Source organism: Solea solea, chromosome 14, assembly GCF_958295425.1.
Source record: "Solea solea chromosome 14, fSolSol10.1, whole genome shotgun sequence".
In the NCBI taxonomy this organism is placed as follows: Eukaryota; Metazoa; Chordata; class Actinopteri; order Pleuronectiformes; family Soleidae; genus Solea; species Solea solea.
The window spans coordinates 17,686,878-17,706,274 of record NC_081147.1 but is presented as its reverse complement, the minus strand read 5'-3'; the positions used below and the strand labels follow the sequence as shown (position 1 = coordinate 17,706,274).

General features: G+C 38.2%; 1 protein-coding gene across 2 annotated transcripts in view; it reads left to right on the top strand.

Annotated features, from left to right (window-relative positions):
* The window catches only part of pcdh11 (protocadherin 11), a 126,087-nt gene that overhangs the window by 81,169 nt on the left and 25,521 nt on the right, over nucleotides 1–19,397 (top strand). For both annotated transcript variants that reach the window (XM_058649472.1, XM_058649471.1), the window contains exon 6: nucleotides 4,172–4,370. In XM_058649472.1, the coding sequence (XP_058505455.1) occupies nucleotides 4,172–4,370 (199 nt within the window). The remainder of the gene's footprint in view (nucleotides 1–4,171; nucleotides 4,371–19,397) is intronic.

Below are 19,397 nucleotides of genomic sequence, written 5' to 3'. Positions count from 1 at the left end.
TCAAAAAAGTCATAGTATAGTATGTCGTCAAAAATCGGTCAAAAATGTCATGGTATAGTATGTCGTCCAAAATCGTTCAAAAAAGTCATAGTATAGTATGTCGTCAAAAATCGGTCAAAAAAGTCATAGTATACTATGTCGTCCAAAATCGGTCAAAAAAGTCATAGTATAGTATGTCGTCCAAAATCACGCAAAAAAGTCATAGTATAGTATGTCGTCCAAAATCTGACAAAAATGTCATAGGATAGTATGTCGTCCAAAATCGCTCCAAAAAGTCCTAGTATAGTATGTCGTCCAAAATCACTCAAAAAAGTCCTAGTATAGTATGTCGTCCAAAATCACTCAAAAAAGTCATACTATAGTATGTTGTCCAAAATCACTCAAAAAAGTCATAGTATAGTATGTCGTCCAAAATCACCACAAAAAGTCATAGTATAGTATGTTGTCCAAAATCACCAAACAAATCATAGTATAGTATGTTGTCCAAAATAGTTCAAAAAAGTCATAGTATAGTATGTCGTCCAAAATTGCCAAAAAAAGTCATAGTATAGTATGTCGTCCAAAATCGGTCAAAAAGTCATAGTATAGTATGTTGTCCAAAATCACCAAAAAATCACTCAAAATCACCAAAATCACTCAAAAAAGTCATACTATAGTATGTTGTCCAAAATCACTCAAAAAAGTCATAGTATAGTATGTGGTCCAAAATCACGCAAAAAAGTCATAGTATACTATGTCGTCCAAAATCGGTCAAAAAAGTCATAGTATAGTATGTCGTCCAAAATGACCAAAAAAAGTATGTTGTGCAAAGTTACTCTGAAGAGTCATAGTATAGCATGTCGTCCACAGTTACAAACATCCTAAACCTGGGATTGATCCCACCACATTTCTGTAACAGGAACACAGATCAGACCTACTAACCACTACCCCACCATGCCACGCAGGTTCACAGTAAAATGTCATAGTTCACTGTCGTCCAAAATCTGACAAAAATGTCATAGTATATAATGTGGTCCAAAATTTAACAAAAAAGTCATAGTACCGTATGTCGTCCAAAATCAGTCAAAAAAGTCATAGTATAGTATGTCGTCCAAAATAACTAAAAAAAGTCATAGTATAGTATGTCGTCCAAAATCTGACAAAAATGTCATAGTAACGTATGTCGTCCAAAATCGTTCAAAAAAGTCATAGTATAGTATGTCGTCCAAAATCACTCAAAAAAGTCATAGTATAGTATGTCGTCCAAAATGACCAAAAAAAGTCATAGTATAGTATGTCGTCCAAAATCTGACAAAAATGTCATAGTATAGTATGTCGTCCAAAATCTGACAAAAATGTCATAGTATAGTATGTCGTCCAAAATCTGACAAAAATATCATAGTATAGTATGTCGTCCAAAATTACCAAAAAAAGTCATAGTATAGTATGTCGTCCAAAATCGGTCAAAAAGTCATAGTATAGTATGTCGTCCAAAATCACCGAAAAAAGTCATTGTATAGTATATCGTCCAAAATCACCAAAAAAATCATAGTATAGTCTGTCGTCCAAAATGACCAAAAAAAGTCATAGTATAGTATGTCGTCCAAAATCTGACAAAAATGTCATAGTATATAGTATGTCGTCCAAAATCTGACAAAAATGTCATAGTATAGTATGTCGTCCAAAATCATTCAAAAAAGTCATAGTATAGTATGTCGTCCAAAATCGCTCAAAAAAGTCATAGTATAGTATGTCGTCCAAAATCGCTCAAAAAAGTCATAGTATAGTATATCGTCCAAAATTACCAAAAAAAGTCATAGTATAGTACGTCGTCCAAAATCGGTCAAAAAGTCATAGTATAGTATGTCGTCCAAAATCACCAAAAAAAGTCATAGTATAGTATGTCGTCCAAAATCACCAAAAAAAATCATAGTATAGTCTGTCGTCCAAAATGACCAAAAAAAGTCATAGAATAGTATGTCGTCCAAAATCTGACAAAAATGTCATAGTATAGTATGTCGTCCAAAATCTGACAAAAATGTCATAGTATAGTATGTCGTCCAAAATCTGACAAAAATATCATAGTATAGTATGTCGTCCAAAATCGTTCAAAAAAGTCATAGTATAGTATGTCCTCAAAAATCGGTCAAAAATGTCATGGTATAGTATGTCGTCCAAAATAACTAAAAAAAGTCATAGTATAGTATGTCGTCCAAAATCTGACAAAAATGTCATAGTATAGTATGTCGTCTAAAATCGTTCAAAAAAGTCATAGTAAAGTATGTCGTCAAAAATCGGTCAAAAAAGTCATAGTATAGTGTCGTTAAAAATCGGTCAAAAAAGTCATAGTATAGTATGTGGTCCAAAATCACGCAAAAAAGTCATAGTATACTATGTCGTCCAAAATCGGTCAAAAAAGTCATAGTATAGTATGTCGTCCAAAATGACCAAAAAAAGTATGTTGTGCAAAGTTACTCTAAAGAGTCATAGTATAGCATGTCGTCCACAGTTACAAACATCCTAAACCTGGGATTGATCCCACCACATTTCTGTAACAGGAACACAGATCAGACCTACTAACCACTACCCCACCATGCCACGCAGGTTCACAGTAAAATGTCATAGTTCACTGTCGTCCAAAATCTGACAAAAATGTCATAGTATATAATGTGGTCCAAAATTTAACAAAAAAGTCATAGTATAGTATGTCGTCCAAAATCACTCAAAAAAGTCATAGTATAGTATGTCGTCCAAAATGACCAAAAAAAGTCATAGTATAGTATGTCGTCCAAAATCTGAGAAAAATGTCATAGTATAGTATGTCAGCCAAAATCTGAGAAAAATGTCATAGTATAGTATGTCGTCCAAAATCGGTCAAAAAAGTCATAGTATAGTATGTCGTCCAAAATCACTCAAAAAAGTCATAGTATAGTATGTCGTCCAAAATCACCAAAAAAAGACATCGTAAAGTATGTCGTCCAAAATCACCAATAAAAGTCATAGTATAGTATGTCGTCCAAAATAACTAAAAAAAGTCATAGTATAGTATGTCGTCCAAAATCACCAAAAAAAGTCATAGTATAGTATGTCGTCCAAAATCTGACAAAAAAGTCATAGTATAGTATGTCGTCCAAAATCGCTCAAAAAAGTCATAGTATGGTATGTCGTCCAAAATCGCTCAAAAAAGTCATAGTATAGTATGTCGTCCAAAATTACCAAAAAAAGTCATAGTATAGTATGTCGTCCAAAATCGGTCAAAAAGTCATAGTATAGTATGTCGTCCAAAATCACCAAAAAAAGTCATAGTATAGTATATCGTCCAAAATCACCAAAAAAAATCATAGTATAGTCTGTCGTCCAAAATGACCAAAAAAAGTCATAGTATAGTATGTCGTCCAAAATCTGACAAAAATGTCATAGTATAGTATGTCGTCCAAAATCTGACAAAAATGTCATAGTATAGTATGTCGTCCAAAATCATTCAAAAAAATCATAGTATAGTATGTCGTCCAAAATCACTCAAAAAAGTCATAGTATAGTATGTCGTCCAAAATCGGTCAAAAAAGTCATAGTATAGTATGTCGTCCAAAATCGCTCAAAAAAGTCATAGTATAGTATGTCGTCCAAAATCACCAAAAAAAGTCATAGTATAGTATGTCGTCCAAAATCACGCAAAAAAGTCATAGTATAGTATGTCGTCCAAAATCTGACAAAAATGTCATAGTATAGTATGTCGTCCAAAATCGCTCCAAAAAGTCCTAGTATAGTATGTCGTCCAAAATCACTCAAAAAAGTCATACTATAGTATGTTGTCCAAAATCACTCAAAAAAATCATAGTATAGTATGTCGTCCAAAATCACTCAAAAAAGTCATAGTATAGTATGTCGTCCAAAATCACCAAAAAAAGTCATAGTATAGTATGTTGTCCAAAATCACCAAACAAATCATAGTATAGTATGTTGTCCAAAATAGTTCAAAAAAGTCATGTCCTTGTCTGGAGGAACAAGAACGAATGTCCTTATGAAAACTGCATTTTTCAATGCCGAGAGGCCAAAAAAAAAAATTTTCATCATTCAAATTCATCAGTTTTTGTGATCTTTTTGTATTTAAAAGATTCAAGGCATTTCATTCCGACATATTTTTCCGCTGGAATTTCTAACAGAAGATTTATTATTTGTTGTTGTGCTCCAGACCCAGCGTCGTGTGACGTTCCATCTTCCGGATGGTTCCCAGGAGAGTTGCAGTGACAGCGGGCTGGGAGATCCAGAGCCTAGCAGCACGGCCAGCACCACCCAGCCTCTCCCCCTCAGCTTCCCCCAGGAGGAATACTATGAGCAAACATCACCTAACAGCCGCACTGAGGGAGATGGAAACTCAGACCCTGAATCCAGTAAGTACTCTTTTGCAATGTTCTGAGATGCCATGCATGTTTATTATTTTTAGATATTTATTTTGTATTTTTCCAAATGATGATATAATTATTATATTGATATTGATATTATATTGTTATTGATATAATATCAATAACATTATCAACCAGTGGCCATCTGTCTCACCTGTGTTTTTCATGGTTAAAGGACAGCCATTTATTCACTTAAAAAAGTAACCACTTTCTCATTTAACTAGTGAAAAGCTGGTTACATATTGAGGGGTTTTGTGAGGTAATTCTTTAGATAAGTGGAGAGTTGTGCAATGCAGTGAAGGTTGCATTGCTCAGAATGAAAATAAAGAGCCGTTTTGATGAAAGCAGAAACCGTTTGAGTCACATTACACATGCAAATAAATTGGTTTTAAAATGAAACAGAAGCACATTAAGGGTATAACTTGCACATTGGCGCATTCATTATTGACAATTAATTTTGTCAGCATGAATTTTGTAAATGTGGTCCAGTGCTAAGCTGTGCAGTATAAGAGGAATTATACATCTGAAGTTGAAACTGTGTTGGGGAATTTATTCAAATGATTCACAAGACAGCTGTCACGGCATGGCTTACTGCCCAATGACGCTAGCCATAAAAGCCCATTAAATGCAAGTGAGCACAATTCCTTCCCAAAATATATACAACAGATTTTTTTTTATTTAAAAAGTAATTGCCCAAATTTCTGGCTGAGGGCTGAGAGGAAATAGGCGAGTGCTTAAGACAAACAACTCCAAAGCCATCATGTAGATGATGTAGTGAAAATTATTTTTGCTCCACCTTTCATGAACAAGGCTATTTTGAAACCACCATCTTGGGTTAACCTGTATCATATTTATATTACACACTGAATGAAGGCTCATATCGGAGCAGACCCTCACTGCCCCTGTAGCCTCTGTGTATAATTGCCAGTAATGCTTTAGGCACTTTATAGAGCTGTGGTACATGTTGACTTTTACAGATATTTAAGTGCAGTCAGAGAACCAGCCCCTGGCCAAAGACATATGAGGATGATCACTTTGAACTCAAAATGTCCAGTGTGCAGTAAAGAGGGGAAAAAAGAACACAACACTCTACATCAGTCATTGTATTTACCATTGTAACCATTGATTTACAGTGACAGGAGGAGTGTATTTGTATTTTCCCCGAACACATTATAGATCTTTCACACAAAAAACAGCCGTGCTACTTAATAATTCTTTGAAGGAGAAGGGGAAGAAAAAAATAATCCTTCAACTATTTTACCATTTTAATTAATGTAGCTTTCAAACACTGCTTTCACCTATTATCCATCCAGCCACTGTGTCATACTTGTAAGTGAGACACCATGCAGCCCTTGATGCATTTGCCTCCCCAGCAGCTGCGGTGACAGGTCCGGGGCTGGGGTGTCAGTGTGAGTGTGATTATGAATACATTTGTTAGACTGGAGACAAGATAGCTGACATGCAGGCAACGGTGTCCTGTTCATTTACATGCAAAAGTCCATGCAATTTGTGATTTTTTTTTCTATTTTTGACTAGAGGATATGCTGCTGTTGCAAGCCACCATAACATTTTTTTATTTTTTTTTTCACAACCAACTGACCTTCCTTTTCCTTCACAGATGCACACCTGTATACACACAGACACTTGTATAACACAGTCACAAACACATACATCTAATGATCAAGCCTCACCATTCCCAGCTGTTCTCTTTAATGTTTTCACTTGAGTGAAATGCGATTCAAACGGAATTCACGTGTAGGGAGGCGATATCTCACCATCTCATTAATAGCCAGTGACATACGCATCTCATACTTAATAAATAAAGGGCCGTCTTATATGTAGCAAGTGGGCTGCATGCATGCTTTTATAAATTGAATTAAAATATAATATTGGAGTCATGAGATGTCCTGATATAAATGGGATTATGAAATGTTGTGTACATTTCCATGAAGGAAAATGCAGCAAAATAAAATTTTTAATTGTTATCATTTTAATGAATACACAGACAGATTAGCAGGTTTTAGATGTGAACCCCTGTGTAAAAATGACCTACCCTCTTCCATCCTTTTGGTTTTTTTTGTTCTGTAAAGTGGCAAAATTGTCTGCCCTGTGGTGAACTGCACAATCTCAGGACCTCATCCTTATCCGAACATTCTCACCTACGTCACACAAAGACAACATTCCCCAAAACAACATTCTCACCTAAGTCACAAAGACAAACATGTGCTGCTGATTGCACACACACACACACACACACACACTGCATAAACAAAGTGTTATCCCTAACCCTAACCCACAACCAGTTCAGTGGCGACTTCTCTAAGACAGCAAGGGAATCTCACGACAGTGGATGTGGGGTTGGGGCGGGTTTGGACGCTGGGCTAGCATTGCATAAACATACACAACAGCGGAGCCTTTTCTGCCTCAGTCCTGTGTGGATTTTGCGACGGAAGTCATAGACATTGTAAATAAAACACTATTATAGCATTTCAGTTTCACATAATTATCGCGTTTTTTCTTAGTTCTAGTTGTTTGTATGCAGAATTTATGTAAGAATAACAGTTAATGTCTAACCTGAACCTTAATCCAACCAAAATTCAAATCATATCCCTGAACTTAACCAATGTATCTGACATGGGGTTCTGCCTCATGAGGACCAGCTTTTGGTCTCCATGAGTCCTCACAAGGTCAGTGTTTATGCCAGGAAAGGTCCCAAAGAGGCAACAGATACACACACTCTCACACACACACACGCACGCATCAAAGAAAGAAAAAACTGACTCCATTTCCTCCATCTAGAAGTTACGTCAGATAAACCTAGACTCTGCAGTACTCTGTTCAGCAAGAGAGATGGATCCTGTATGTCGACTGTCTCAGAGATTAGTGTGTTGGTAGCAGATGGGGGCTAAAGATGAATTCAATATGATTTTATCATTGAGCACCAGGCTGGCACAGCTGTGGTAATCTCTTATTGTGCTGTCTCGATATGTAAAGCAAAAAAAAAAAAGAACAAGAAAAAGTGGAAAAGAGGGAGAAGTGATGGCACAGCTCCACGAAGAAGGGAGAAATAGAGCTGACAGAGTGAAAGTCTCAAACAATGGTTAAAAGAAATACATCATTTCAGGAAGTCAAAAGCAGTATTGTTTTGTAAAGGTGTCGTCGCTTGGACCTGAATGTCAACGCTCATCTGAAAAGATGGTCTGTGCCAAAGGCAAGCCATGTGGCCTTCTTATGACACTGACTTTCTCAACTCCTCTAACTCCTCTTTAAACCTGCATCTTTATTAGACGACCCACTCTTGAAATAAAGTTCATATGACATTTTATGTTTCTATTATTTATGAGTTAGGTGGCTGTTCATTTTATGGGCTCTTGCCTCCCCCTCCAGGCTTATTTCACCGCTCCGCCATCAGTCTTATTCTGTCACCTCTTTTGTCGCACATCGTTGCAAAGGTTTTGATATTTCCTTCTCAGTCTCAACAAATAGATAAAGGCTGCAAATTAACATCATCAGCCTGTGTAATTTTAGGTCCGGCCCCCATGCGTCCGACTGCGGGCTTTTACACAACTATACATCCAGAGCAATTAGGCATGATGAATTTTACCTGTCCCCTTTGGACAAATTACAACACTTCATCAAAACATCAGAAGCAGAAAAGCATAATGATATGCCATGCATCTCTTTCCTTAAATAAGTAGGGTATTCAGTGCTATTTCAAGTGACAGTCTTCCCCTATTGTGACACTGCACTGTGTCATCTGCAGTTTTCAGGTATGAAAATGAAATCATTGTGTTATCTCAGGTTGTCTTTGATGTTTGTTGTTGCCTATTCCATTATATATATATTTATATTTATAGATATAGATATAGATTAATAGATAAATAAATAAACTTATATAATACTAGATAATAAAGAAACGTTGTGTGTTACACAGAGGACTAAAAGCATCCACTGCAATGGTTAGCCTTGGCCCATCCATTTTGATAGATTTTTATTATAATTATTATTTTTTTGGGATCATGACAAAAGTCCTTGTTCTGAGTGAGGTGCTTGTGGACCTCTGATCAATTCAGGTTTGTTGATATCAAAAGTGTTTTTGAATGCATTCATTAAGACTATACCATGATGTTGACCTAATGATGACCTAAAAGGTTTCTGCTGAATGACGGGAGACATCATGTCACAAATAGCAAACAGCAATAAGCCCTCAGACAAAGAGCACCAAAGTAAGGGCAAATCTCTGTGAATAAATCCTTCAAATTTGTTTTTCCAACAATACACATTTTTTTCCCCTGGAAAATATACTTGCTTCTTTGTCCTGTTGTCAGAGTTTGGGAATTTAAGAGCTTGTGCTTTTGCCCACTCTCCAGCAGCTCACTAAAGGCGCTTTAAAGTAGTACGTCGATCTGGGAACATGAAAACTGTCACATTATGGTGCCGTATCTTAATCTGTGGCAAATGGCTCTCAAATGACCAGCTTACACCTTATCTAACATCTAAATTGCTCTTAAAATCACCCAATCATTTTTAACTACTCTTTTTTTTTTTTTTTTACCAAAGGGGGTTCATCAAATAACAGAATTTTATTAATTATTTTGTTAGATTTTCTTTGTTCAGTTGTGTAATCCTGATCCCAGGAGACAAATAATCTGATTAAAGGCTTGGTGTGTCCTTTTTTGTGGGGGGTTACATTCTCAAACCTTTGATTTCTGTCACCAAATTTTTTTTTTATAATAGCTCTCAGACATAAGACAGAACTTTCCAGCTGAATGATTAACAACTGTCCTCTTTTCCTGACTTTAAAAGAGGCCTCTTGACTTGATCTAGTGCGTCAAACACATTGGTATCAGTTCAATTTCTCAGTCGTCAAACTCCATACGTCTGGCTGCCAATGGCAAGCTTGCACTACAATAGGAATTCAACTGTCGATACACAATGATTGAGACAACTAGTACAACTACTACATTTTGTCTGAGTTTGACACATTCTTTTGTGATGATGCCAAAGTCTTCAGTACAGTTTGCCACATTCATTATTCATATGAGTCCAATCTCGGTTTCATTTTAAGCATTCTCATATGCAATTAGAAGTAATGAATGTGCTTCTTAATTACATTAATTTGTGCAAATGTCCATTCCCCGTCGAAATTTTCTGTGGAAACATTGTGACACTGACCAATGGCATATCATTTGCAATGTGACTAAATCCATTCAGCATAGGACAATTAGCTGTAATTAGTGTTACAGTGTCATCAGCGACCGGGAGGAAAGACAAAGCTGACATGCCACAAAGAAAAAGACACTTGTTCGGAGTGTTAAAAGTCCAGCATAGTAGCAGGATCCAGATAATTGGCTGACCACAGGTTAGAAAGATGAAGGACCGCTGGAAGACATGTTGCGTTTTATTTCTTTTTTTACCCCCCAAATTTTATTCGTGTTAAGTTGGCTGAGCAGGCTCTTTGATAGCGGATGGCCTCCTCCACATTTACATACTTAAGAGCTGCCAGTGCAACCTTTTACTTCTGCCAGCATGTTCTGCCACTGACTGCTGACAAATGAGCAGGTTCATCGAGGTAATTAAGAATGAAATGCCTTGCTTAAGGGTATATCTCTGGTAGCTATTGAAAGACACGAAGGAGCTTGTCTCATTCATCTCACAACATGAGCTTACTGCCATGTAATGTGAGATGTTCTGGCTATGGAGTGTGTCTTCAGTTCCTTCTCTGCATAAAATTGTAATGTAGTGTATTCCTCTTTTGCATTTATCTCACAATCTGCAAGATAACTTCTTCAGACTCCTTATTTCACATCATCTGCACTAGTTTGCTTCCTGCTCTATATTCCCCATCATATAAATAAATAAAAGGCTTTGTGCCTTCTGGGTCCCGCAACTTTTTACAGCTGTCCCAGTGGGCCTGTGAGAGAGCTAAACGAAGCAACAGTGAGTATTAACCTACATAGATTGGTCCTTTCCTTTTAAGATGATTTAAGATTTTTTTTCTTGACCGCCAGAGTCTACAGCTGAGTCAGACGGGGGGTTTAGATGGACTCATCTGTATCCTTTTCAAGCAATTGGGATTTGGTGGTACCGCTCAGCACTCAGAGGTGTGGTGGAGAAAAACCCCTGTTTTATCTAGTTCAAATGCCACACCAGTTGTCTCAGAGAGCAAGATGAGCTATTGATCTGAAGGAGCCAACTCAACTTGCAGAAATCTCTCTCCACACTCCTTCAAACAAGTGAACGGTGTCATCTTAGAAACCAGAGCATACGGCCCCACACCTTTCTCTGTATTTCAAGGGATTTGATGATATTTTGCACCAAAACTACAGTTGGTAAATGGTATTGTTTGTGACACCTGTTGTAAGATATATGTTGAAGAAACGTGAATACTGGCAAACTCTGAAGCAGGGCTTGTAATGTGTGAACAACCATGTATTCAGACCAGGTACAGTGGCCTATGTTATAGCATTTTATACAAATACAATTACAATATTTTATTCTTCAAGAAACAAAAAACTAACCCCTTTAGTTTGCATAGCTTACATTGTTTAAATCACTTGATTGACGAGATGACTGTCAGTGTGGACTGTGACGTGTGCCATAAGGTTGAATGTTGCAGTTCTGTTTGTGGCATCAACCCAAAATCAGACGAATCAGGCGATGCAGTCCTTCACAAAGGTGCCATTCACCTTGTTGTACCATCAAAATAATCTTGATGAGACGGTATTTAAAGGTTTCGACAGTATGTCACTTGAAATGCCTTTATTTCTTGAAGCTAACATATGCCCCAAGAGATGTGATGTGAATGCTCAGAGCTAGAAAAACAGGACTGCTGGCTGAAGACACCATGTTTGGTTGCTTAAAAGATGCTACTTCAAATTCACTTAGCAGCAGTGAGCGGAGTTTTCAAAGACAGCACAATTAAAATACTCATTCTGCATCTGCTCACATGTTCACTAAGTTTTGTGCCTTGTATGGGAAGGGATCAATAGCTGCCACATTTGATTATGTCTCTAGACTATGTATTCTGAACTGGGTGGGGGTTGAGAGACTTCAAACATGGATGCTCAAAGGCCCAAGCCAGCAATTCACTTTGTTTCTAGACACTGACTGTAATTTATAAACAGGACTATGTTTTGGACTGTGTATTAAACCTGTGAAATATTGGGATTATCATTGTATTATTTGACTTGTAAAACTCTCCAATATGGAAATGCTAGACCAGTATTGACCCTAGTCTTATTTTAATCTCTGTCCTAGCCATTTTCAGCTCAGTAAATCCAGATAATCCACATAGCGACATGGTAGCCTCAGATTTTTAGTTCTAAATTCCATGTAGCCTCCAAGGGCTGTCGCCTGTTCCAAAAATCAAGTTTCGAACAAACATTACGTGGCAAGCTTATTCCCCACTCGCCCACACAAACATGAGGAGACTTTATTATTTTAGTTATTAGTCACACAAGGTTGTTTTGCTACCTTTGACTGTGATGCGTCTTCAGCTGCTTGCTAGTGGCTACTGGGTCAGCACATTTGTTCATTGCTTCCTGATCTACTGTGTTGGATCAGAAATGCTTCCACGCACTGTTGTTGGATGCTTTGGTGTTGTTCACTCTTAAGGACAATTTAGTTTGATTGATAATCCTGGTTCTGAGACCAACATATCATCACTGTCTTATTTCCCGTATGGATTCAAAGTGGATTTAAGGCCAAGTTTCTCTCACTGTGCCCTCTGCTGGGCCATTTGATGATTTCTTCAGGTGGTCTGATGGACTTCTGAGCTGTATTATTTAAACTAAATTTTCTTTCTTTTTTTTTTTTTAAGGTTTGAGTTTTAGGTTACAATAAATAACTAAATAAATAAATAAAAACAGCAGCCTTTAAACTTTGAAGATATCCCTCCACAGGGAATATGGCAAGGGCACCGCACACCTCCCCAACATTTCTCAAGAACCACGCTGCCCTTGCAGTGTGATGAGCTGAGGTTACACCTGCCTGAAAGAGCGGAGACTTTCCCTCCAGAAGCAGGACGAAAACCTGGGAAGCTATCAAATATAGATGGGCTGATGTTTTATTCAAAGCCATTTGTTATAGATAGTTTTTTACAAAAATCCCACTCTTTTTTTTTCATTTTTTCAGTGTGAGAGCTTATTTTAGGCATTAACATTTTCCCCGGGAATTTATTTGCCCCTGGTCGCACCCACCCACCCACTCACCCCACCACACTCACACAAACTGCTGCAGTTCAATCCGGAACCCAAGGCATTTATAGATTATTTTGTATCTCATTTCCGCTGTCTATGGCAACAAACATGACACTGACAATCTTTATCTTTTAAAAAGTGGAAAATTGTGACATCCCTACATCTATAATATAATATAATATAATATAATATAATATAATATAATATAATATAATATAATATAATATAATATAATATAATTCTCATTTGGATTGTTGTGTTTCTTTGTTTACAGTCTCTTTGTGTACTCTGTCATGAGGTCAGAGGTAGGTCTGCTTCACATTTCCATAAAGCCATTATGCTCAAGCTCGGAGGTGTTGTATTTCAGCATAACCAATGGCATAGTTTATTGTGAACAACTGCATTAGTGAGGCTGAGACGTGGTTGGAGGAAGTGCCTTTTTTCTCTCTCTCCACCCCACCGGCCCCCTTGTCCCCCTTTCCCCCTGTTAACATATAGCACCCTAGACAGATTAAAATGCATGCTCTCATCCCTTTCTCATTTTTCACATGAAGTCGGTCTCAAGGATAAGGATGGCCTCTGCTCAGAAGGACTTATTGACCAAAATAACTGTGCATCAATATGTCTCCTGAAGGCTGTGCAGGCCGCTGTTCCACAGGGGTTGTATTTTCACCAACTCTCTCAGTCTTTAATGTTATTGACCTGGCTTGTCCTGATATGCTGCAGAATGGCGTAGCAGGCTGAAAACATAAACCAATCAGCTATAACACTGAAACAGGTTACTGGTTTTACTGTTATGTTGGCCTGTCTTGAAATAGTTTACTTTGAAGCGTCGGCTGATTCTGATTTAAAATCTGTGTTACTTCAAGTCCTAAGTCAAACAAATACACAGTGCTGTGGCCTTATGATGTAGTATGGCATTTTAAAGCTTCATTTTCGGACGGAGAGCACAGTTATTGATGTATCAGTAGAATTAATGCAGTAAAATGTGCTGACAGGCACGAAAGGAACAAAGACAAGACACAATCTGCTTGGAGAACAACACGCTGTGACCAATGCAAAAATGATTTTGCTACTTTTGTCTGGCTTATGTTTCTGTAAGAAATCACTGTTGGGTAAACTGCAGTTTTGATGAGATTCAATTTACAGTGATAGCTGCAGTATTGCAGCAGTGAAATCTATAATGACAGAGAGCTATGACTACAGTATGATGCCATCTGTCTATGTTTCAAGTATTAGCACATTGCAGCTAAAATCTGTCATTCACAAGGAATGCAATATTTTCCGAAGAACTCATTAATTTCTCAAGCATGGGCATAAAATTGCAATAAATCTCATGCATAACAGTTCATACACACCCACATCCAAATACACACACTCTTGAATGTTGATGAAGTTACAGGCCATCGATTCAATTGGGTTCAATTTAATACAGCATGCAGTTTACAGTATGCTTTTAATCTGCATTTGGAATCACTGTTGCAATCTAATCCTGGTGTTGAATGCATACACATGGACAGGATTACTCCCCACTGCATTGAATGGGACCCTATCCCCACCACGATCAATGTATGCACTGGTTGATAAATTGGTATTTGCGGATAAATGGATCACTTCAGAAGCCACTCACGGGCTAGAAAGGCTGATAAATGGAGTGGAAGTGTGGCGAGGAAAGCAGGACACAATTGTGCTGAATGAGCGCAGAACAAAAAAGGGAATAAACAGGATGAGGTTTTGGATGGGACATGCTGAGGAAGTAGATATTCAGAGAGACCCTACAGGACATGTTTGGCCAAACTGAAAATGACAGGGGGCTTTTGAGGGGCGGCTTGAAACTAAACACATAAACATGGTTGCTGTGTACCACCTCAGCAAGTGAGCTGAGGCATTCATCATATTCACCACGGTAAAGTTGGTAAGGCACTGTCGTCTGGGCTCTTTGAGACGCCTGTGTTGGGACCTCAAGGAGATGGAGCACTCGTGAGGTCAGTCAGCTGTCTGCTATTCCATGCATGCAGAAGCAGACCTGGAGCTCAAGCATTGCCAGAAGCTCTGCCAAGCAGGCAGGCAGACTGTGTTCCTTTGTCCCCATTTCCCCCAGACACCTGCATGATTGCATTGATTTGTCCTGTTTCCATTCAACCAAGGGTCCCGGTGGATTTCACATGTCAAACATCTGTCACACAGAGGCTCCTTCATGCTGACTAATTCAGCACACTTATAAGAGCCAAATCTTTGACGAGGCATTGGATGAGCAAAATAGAAAAGTATATTTCCCAAATTAATCTTTGGTTAAATAATGGAATTATATTACATGTTAACATAACATGCGAAACAACATTGTGCGTAGGTGGTACCTCAGAATATTTACTAAAGATGTAGATACGTCGAGTATCCCTGGGTGTTCATCCACAGAGTGGAATTGTGAAGGAAGGAAGGAAGGAAAACAGAATGCATAATACAGAGTTATACATAGTGCAGAAAATAGACTGGAATGTCTCCTGAAGCCAGTTACAGGCAGCAGCGGCAGCAAAGTCTTTGTGAAGATAAAATCCGGGACCTCTGTGAGCATGCCCTTGATCCTGCAGTTGGCTTAACTCGGCAGGTCACCGAGGGCAGTCAGATGTTGTCTCGAGGCATGTCCCACTGCCTCCACAAGGGCTCCGGCTGGTGTCACTGAGCTTACCGGTGCAGAGGGCATGGTGGATGGAAAGGAGGGTGTATTTGAGGTGCACAAAGCCATCACTCTGCTGCCACAGGCCAGCACTGGGAATGGTGGAATGAGCAGATATGCTCATTTTGATCCACTGAGGTATAATAATTGATGATCAGCCCTGCTGTCACATCTGGGAACCACTGGCCTGTGCCATAATACACCCTTAATGCATCACATGGTGGTGAGGACTGAGGTGCCACAGGGGCCTTACTTTGGTTTCCATTTCATATGGCTGATTGGGAGAGTAGAGGTGCATACTGTATAACACACCAAAGAAAACCACCTCTCACATCTGAACTTCACATGTTGAATGTGTGGTGAAACCAGCCCCGAAGAAACTCAGTACATTTGTTCTTCTTGAGCAAATAGTTCTTGCTTGACATTTCCTCGAAGTTGTGTGGTGCGTGATTAAAAATGGAAAAGGAAATGCAAAAATATTGCCCATTTTAATTAATCTGGTGAGGTTCATAAAAGGGGGATGTCGCACAGTTGAGCTTGGAGAAGCATTTTCTCTTGTTCAAAAAAAGAGAAAATTAATCCCATTTGCTGTTTGGTTAATGCATTATTTGATAAAGAGAAAAAGAAACTTCACACACCAGGTGCAAATGTGTATAAATGCCTTGATCTGCTCCAAGCTCGACATAAACCTCCAATGTTGAATGTTAAGCCACAGTTAACAGATCTGAAAGCCTTCACGAGTGTGGTTCTCCAGCTGCAAGAAAACATGAATAACACTACCAAACTGTGGAAAAGTCCAAATCAAAAGTCTCCCACAGGTCATGCATAGTGTCACTGGCTCTTTTCAAAATTAAAGTGGAAAAAAAAAAAACTTTTCAGAATAATTTCCATAAAGGATCAATAGGCTTCCATTGTGCTGGCCTCACTGAAAAACATTTAAACCACTGAGCAGCTTTGTCTGCTCAAAAAGGGGACTATGTTCCACGTTTGTTGTCATTGTTGGTCGTCAGTGATCCGATCAAATTTTAATCACACTATTCAGCCTCATTGATTTCAGTTTATCACGGATTGTGTTGAATGGAACATTGTTCTTTTTCCCTCCATCAGTGGCAATTACCAACAAAGAGAGCTCAATATCACAGCGCACTAGAAGCCATGTTTGTGAAATACTGGATTTGGACTTCTTGTCTGCCGCTGCCGGTATTTGAATACAACAGGAAATTAACAGACATGTGTCACACAGCAGTGTACTGCACTTGCACATAAATGTCTTGCCACTGTTAAAGGGCAGCTGCCAACTACCAATTAATCAACTATGTAATATGACCAATAAAATCTTTATAGTGTAAAATGTCAAGTTCCAGTAGCCTTGAAAAACTTCAAAACAAAAAAAGATTAAATTGTTCTCAAAAAAAAAAAAAAAAAAGGTGAGTAGCCATGCAGTTTTAAAGCCTTCAGTAGTTTAGTTCAAGAAGAGACACGCAGCGGTTGCAATGATGAAATTGTCCGTGAATCATTTCTCCCAGGTCTGCTTCGGTGCCTCGTCCTGCATCGTCTTCCTCGTGGCACACTCTCCGATACACCTGTCTCACCACTGTAAATACTGCCAGTTTGCCGGATCTGCAGCTGTGGGGATAATTAGCAGAGTTTCCACTGTTCCTTAGTCAAATCATGCATTAGTAAAACGGATTTTATGTAAAACGGATCCTGCAATGTGACGTCAAGAAATATTTGCACACCAACTAAAACAATAGGAAAAAAAAAAAAGGACTAAAAACTCGGCATAATAATTTACCACTCTGACAAATGCATTCCACATGCCTGCGTGTTCTCAAGCTGGCTCTTGTTTGTTTCAATATACGAGTATGTTTAAGAACACTATCAATTACACTGCAGACGAACACAACAGAAGATGTGAAAGAATGATTATTTGTAGGTCATATCACTTGATTCAATAACCACACGGAGCAAAGTCTTCTATTTGTGAAGTGTGCCTTTGTTTTGCACAAGTAAATGAACTGTAGACTCGTACTTATAAAGTTACACTCAATATGCTTGCGTGGTTTTTGGAGAACAGCAGATTTCACATAGCTGTTTGTGAGAAATAGATCTTAACATAATGATGGTGACACACCAAAAGGCTCTTTGACAGTAGCCAATATAAAGCGAGCGAGAAGACATTTCTTCCAGTAAAGTGATTGTACTGAAGCAGCCTGTGATCTCATTTGTCTCTTTAACTGCTGCATCATTTGGTTCATGAAGGCTAACTAAATAAAATTCACATTGCATATACCTTTACTGCACCTTGTCTGCAAAATTACATTTGGAAACAAATCTCTTTCTGCTTTATGGCACGTTGTTCAGTAAAGTCAAATGAACAAGATTAAATCACAATTTCCACTGTGTTTCTTCATGAATAAGCATAAACTACTTTGTTTTTAGTGTTTTGCAACTACTGTAACCTTAACTGTAAGCTAGCCTACGTCATTTAATTTATTTTTTATTAGTAATACTTTGTAATACTATTAGTACTACTTTTCTACTAGCATTGCATTATTGTTATTATTATTATTATTACATAAAATGATTAATATTCATTTTCCCAAAGTGAAAAATGTGCACGCTTTCACAGAGCCCAAAATCCATCTGTCTTACCTTTGTACCATCTGCCATCGCTTACAGGGCCGTCCACCTCACGAGTCACAGGGACTTGGGGACATCTGTCCCAGCAGATAGAAAATCAGGGTAGGGCCATCCATTCTGTTAACGCTCCGCTGAACTCTATGTTATGTTCACCATAATTTGCTTTTGGTTGCCGCAGCATCCCGGAATATTGCTTTGCAGCAGCTCAGACAAAGTCGGCTGGTTGTAATGTGTCCCTTTTCGGCCATTCTGCAAGCAGATAATTTGATAAACCCCCAGACGTAATGGCTATGCTGCATCCTGATAAATGTGGGTAATATGACAGGGGACAGAGGATTTCCCTAACAATTTCTGAAGAGAAGCTTGGCTATTAGGATGATTTGATATTTTCCGGGTAGAGCACATTTAATTGGAAGGCAATGCATTTGTTGGCATTCACTGTAACTGTGTGTGACTTTGTAGTTACAGGAACATACATTGTCTGTTTTGTCTTTTCGCCTGTGTGTGAATGTGGATGTTGCATCCAGATTTGACCCAACCATATTTCCTTTCAAATTGCACTTGCAGTTTTATTTATAAAGCCCACCGTCCGTGGGGAAAAAAACAAAATAAGGCTACAAATCTTCTCTTCGAGCACCATATGGTCTTTCAGTTGTTCAGAAGCCTTTCCACGACACACATTGCATTCATAATACCATATTTATTCTTGAAAACACAAATCAGAATAAAGTTAGTGAAACTGACCATGCAGTGACCCAAAAGCTCACTCAGCCATTCGCCCTCTCATCTTGTTTTCTCTCAATCTCCTGAAGGTAAACGCGTCAGCTATTCCTCTTATGGTAAAATATGCAATCTGTGCCTGCCAGTCTTTGAGTGACTTTTGGGTTAATCCTCATGAATACGTGACTTTGTCTGCATGAATATATAAAACCTGCTCATTGGGTAATTGAGGTGCCATGCCACTAACAAACGAGGACACAATTTGTATTTGAGATGTTTTTTTCTCCACAGTTTGGACCCAGTGGTGGTTTTATAAAATGATGATGATGTAAGAAAATATATGTTACACAGTTGTATCGTTTAATCATCAGAAGTATTGATGCCTAGATTTTGTACCTCGTGGTAGAGAATTTTGATTTGATTAAGATTTTTTGAACGTGGTTCACATTGATGAAAGTCACAGTCTGATTCAACACATGCCTCCTTTTCGTATAACACAAACTGAATATTTGATTTTTATTAACTATAACATTGCATTGTTAATAGCTGTTTAACGAAAGTAATGATAGATGCTAGACAAAGAGCTGTGGAGACAGAGTCCGGGGTCAACTGTGATTCCATCACGGTTGATTGCCATTCAGACAGAGCTCCATTTTCTATTTAAAGTGGTACAATTATGGTCAGTGTTGTGACTGTAAGAGATTCCATAAAAACAAGTGCTTTAGATAGAGCACTTGCAGCTATTTTTTTTATTTATTTTTTTTTTGTGACAAGAGC